The sequence below is a fragment of the Capsicum annuum genome, chromosome 1 (genome assembly GCF_002878395.1).
Source record: "Capsicum annuum cultivar UCD-10X-F1 chromosome 1, UCD10Xv1.1, whole genome shotgun sequence".
NCBI lineage: Eukaryota > Viridiplantae > Streptophyta > Magnoliopsida > Solanales > Solanaceae > Capsicum > Capsicum annuum.
Genome location: NC_061111.1, coordinates 5829454 through 5832820, shown reverse-complemented (window position 1 = coordinate 5832820; position 3367 = coordinate 5829454). Strand labels below are relative to the sequence as shown.

Here is a 3367-nt window from a genome sequence, read left to right as displayed (position 1 = left end):
AGTTGGTAATCTTTTAAATGTATTGTTTTTCTTTGCAGAGAGAAATTTGTAGAATATCAACAACTTTTTTAAGTGATAATTATCTCTGACGTGATCTAAGAAAACTTGATTTATTGTATTTTTAAAACCTAGTCTGCATAGAATTAATTTAATTTTATATATTTGATGAAATTAATCAAATTCTGAGAGTGAAAATTAGACGTCAACAAAGTCTCAAGTATATACAAGTAACACACACAAAATTTTATTTAGAATTCTCTTTTTTTATTTTTACATAGTTATCACGTTTTGTTATTAATGTACTAATATTTTTAAATGACATAAAGTCTTTAGTTGCCTTACATAGTAATATAAAATTAGGGATTAATTCTAGTTAATAAGATGTCAGTAACATGTTCGCGAAACATTACATGAGATGTTGCTGCGAAAATATTATTTATTAGTATAAAAATTTGTATTATTTAATTTAAAATTCTAAAATATTTCATAAAAGGTGGAGAATTTTTTATAAATATATATTTTAAATATTTTTTTTACTATCTTCATTAATAATATTTAAGTGAAAATAAAAATATAAAATTTACCATTAAAAAATATGTTGTGGACCTAATGATAATCATGCAAACAAAAAATTAATTTTCTTTTTTCTTTTTGGAAATTAGAAACTGATGTAGGAGCTGTATAGAGAATGTTGTTTTATTTGCTTACTTTGGTTTCTTCGTCAAATTGAATATACGGAGCAATGTTTTATACTGTTTTATTAGAATCATGGTTAGATTAAAAATCATTCAATAAATTGATAATTATTTGAATTTGATTTTGTTTATTCGTCAAATTGAACAAAAGGGCTCTGCAATGTTGGTAGGAAATTGAAAGAAGTTTGACAGTAATTGCCGAAAATCGAAAGATATTCTGAATGAATGAATAATTGAATTGAATAATTAAAGAAAGAATGATAATTGAATTGATTTGATTGGATGAATATTATATTTTATTAAATGTATTTAATTGAAATAAAATAGATATATAATGTCCTAGTTATACAAGTAATTAATTATTTAAATAAAATAACAAGTAATTAATTATTTAAATAAAATAAAAGTAAGGTACAAAACAATAAAGTGATACATGCCTAAATAAAGTATAAGATATTAAAAATATATTTTAAAGATTAATCTATATACTAAAGATTTATTTAGGATATAAAAAGAAGAATAAAATAATAAATAAAGATTTTTTAAATTTGAATCGAAATCAACATGTTGAATCTGCTGAAATCAAAGCTAACTTAAACATGTACTGCAACAGATAAATATACAGTAAAATAAAATAGATGAATTAATCCGGTTCATTGATACAACAATATTCCAATAATGTTTATATAAATCTGATCAGGTACGTTATACGTGGGAGATAAAAACAACAACATGCAAAAAAAGACACCATATATCCACCTGCCAAAACCTATAAAATTTCATGAGCCACGTACTTAACATGCAACCCCTTTAATCCCGTATAAATTCACTGCCTTTCCATACAACAATATTCAAATCTTCATTAATTAAAAAATAATAATAATAATAATCTAGAGTTTTCAACATGGCTAGAGTAATGATCCTTGGAGCCATTTCTTTAGCCATTCTTTTCATGGCAGCTACAGTTTCTTCCTCTCGTTTCACCATCACCATTGCTGAAGAGGCTGAGAACCCCCAATCACCACGTTGCCAGCAGCAATTTCAGCAGGTTGATTTTTATTTTATGTGATTTTTTCCCTTTTAATTTGTTAAAAAAAATGATATATATTCTATTTGTTTATGTTTATTAAGTAACAATTTGATTTTATTATACGTTTATAGTATCCCATAATTCTTATAAGGGATCTTCATGCAAATGGCCAAACAGGTTTACTGTTTATTATTTTCAGTTTACTAAACCATTATATTGAGCCCATCTCTAATTTATATACACTAATAAAAAAAATACTATATAGACATGCAGTATAATTGTTTACCAAAGGGATTTGGATGAACACCCTCGTCCCAGCCTCCTAGATTAATTAGCCCCTGGACGGAATGAGTTACATTTTACTCTATGGTTACACAATTATTCATAATTCGTTTTAAATTACAAATTTCAGAAGTGTTACTTTCATTGCATTGAACCCCACTGCCCTTTCACATGCATGAACTGAAACGGAGAGAATAATAGTGATGGTTTTATGATGTGGATAGCTTAGCGGCGGAGCCAGTAGTATTTTCATTTATGTCTAGTTGAACACCTTTCATTGAAAAGTCATACATTAGATATTAGATATTGAACACTCTTTAGACGAAATTTCTGAGTGTGCAACTGAATACACAGGCAAAGCAGCTGCGTTCATGCCGGCAGATACTAAGGCAGAGGGTCCAATCTGAGGAAGGAGAGGACCAAATTAGCCAGCGTGAAGCACAAAAATGCTGCAAACAGCTTGAACGTATGCAAGATCCACAGTGCCGTTGTGAGGGACTAAGCCAAGTGGTTCAACAAGAGGAGCAGAGTGGACAGATTCAGGGAAGACAAATGCAGCAAATGGTTCAGAGTGCACAGGAGTTGCCTGGTTTATGTCAACTTACCCCACAGAGATGTGAAATCCAAACTCGTACCTTGTTTTAATTTGCATGAGTATATATATGCAAATTAATTATGTACTAGTAAAAAGATCTAGTTTGTTGTAAACTTGATCCTGGTAATATTATAATAAATTAGTCTCACCTTTTAGTGGTGTGATTTTGCTGTCGTTTCACACTGTGTGTGTTTTCATCCGATATTGGGGTGCCACTAATCGAAATTTTAGCGTATGGAAGAGTAAAACACTGATAACCAGTAATGGTTTTTGCCCTCTCCTGAAGGAGTGTTAGGGTTTTGGCCGTAATTTTATTGTCAAATTTAAGTTTTTTTTTTATTAAAAGAAAAATAAAAGTAATAACATAATTACTTTTATTTTTTCTAAAAAGAAAATATAAAAAAATTTATATTTGGCTAATTTTTTTTTTTAAGAGAAAAATTTTGAAACTCGGTAAAAGACTCTCTCTACTCATATATCATATATCAATGCCACGTTTAAGAGTTTTAGTCAGGGGTCCAGTCCTTTAAGAGTTAGGTTAATTGGTTAAAATATTAATAATTTTATATTTTTTTTTAGTATTGGTTCGCATATCAATGTCACAATGTACTCGTTTTAAGAGTTTTAGTGAGGGGTGTAGTCCTTTAAGAGTTAGGTTAATTGGTCAAAATATTAATAATTTTATACTTTTCTTAGTATTGTTTCCCATATCAATGTCACAATGTACTCGTTTTAAGAGTTTTAGTGAGTTTTAGTGAGGGGTGT

At 28.6% G+C, this 3367-nt stretch overlaps 1 protein-coding gene across 1 annotated transcript; it reads left to right on the top strand.

The window, feature by feature from the left end:
• The first annotated feature begins 1544 nt into the window (after positions 1-1544).
• LOC107865787 (2S seed storage albumin protein) lies at positions 1545-2782 on the top strand. The gene is made up of 2 exons (XM_016711979.2): positions 1545-1743; positions 2362-2782. Exons 1-2 carry the CDS (start codon positions 1600-1602, stop codon positions 2650-2652), a joined length of 435 nt encoding a protein of 144 aa, XP_016567465.1. The 5' UTR covers positions 1545-1599; the 3' UTR covers positions 2653-2782.
• The last annotated feature ends 585 nt before the right edge of the window (positions 2783-3367 follow it).

Excerpts from the sequence above, each read along its gene's own strand:
- LOC107865787 (XM_016711979.2), top strand. The coding sequence starts at position 1,600 with ATGGCTAGAGTAATGATCCTTGGAGCCATTTCTTTAGCCATTCTTTTC. Across the intron at positions 1,744-2,361 it reads GCCAGCAGCAATTTCAGCAG|GCAAAGCAGCTGCGTTCATG; the intron begins GTTGATTTTTAT and ends CTGAATACACAG.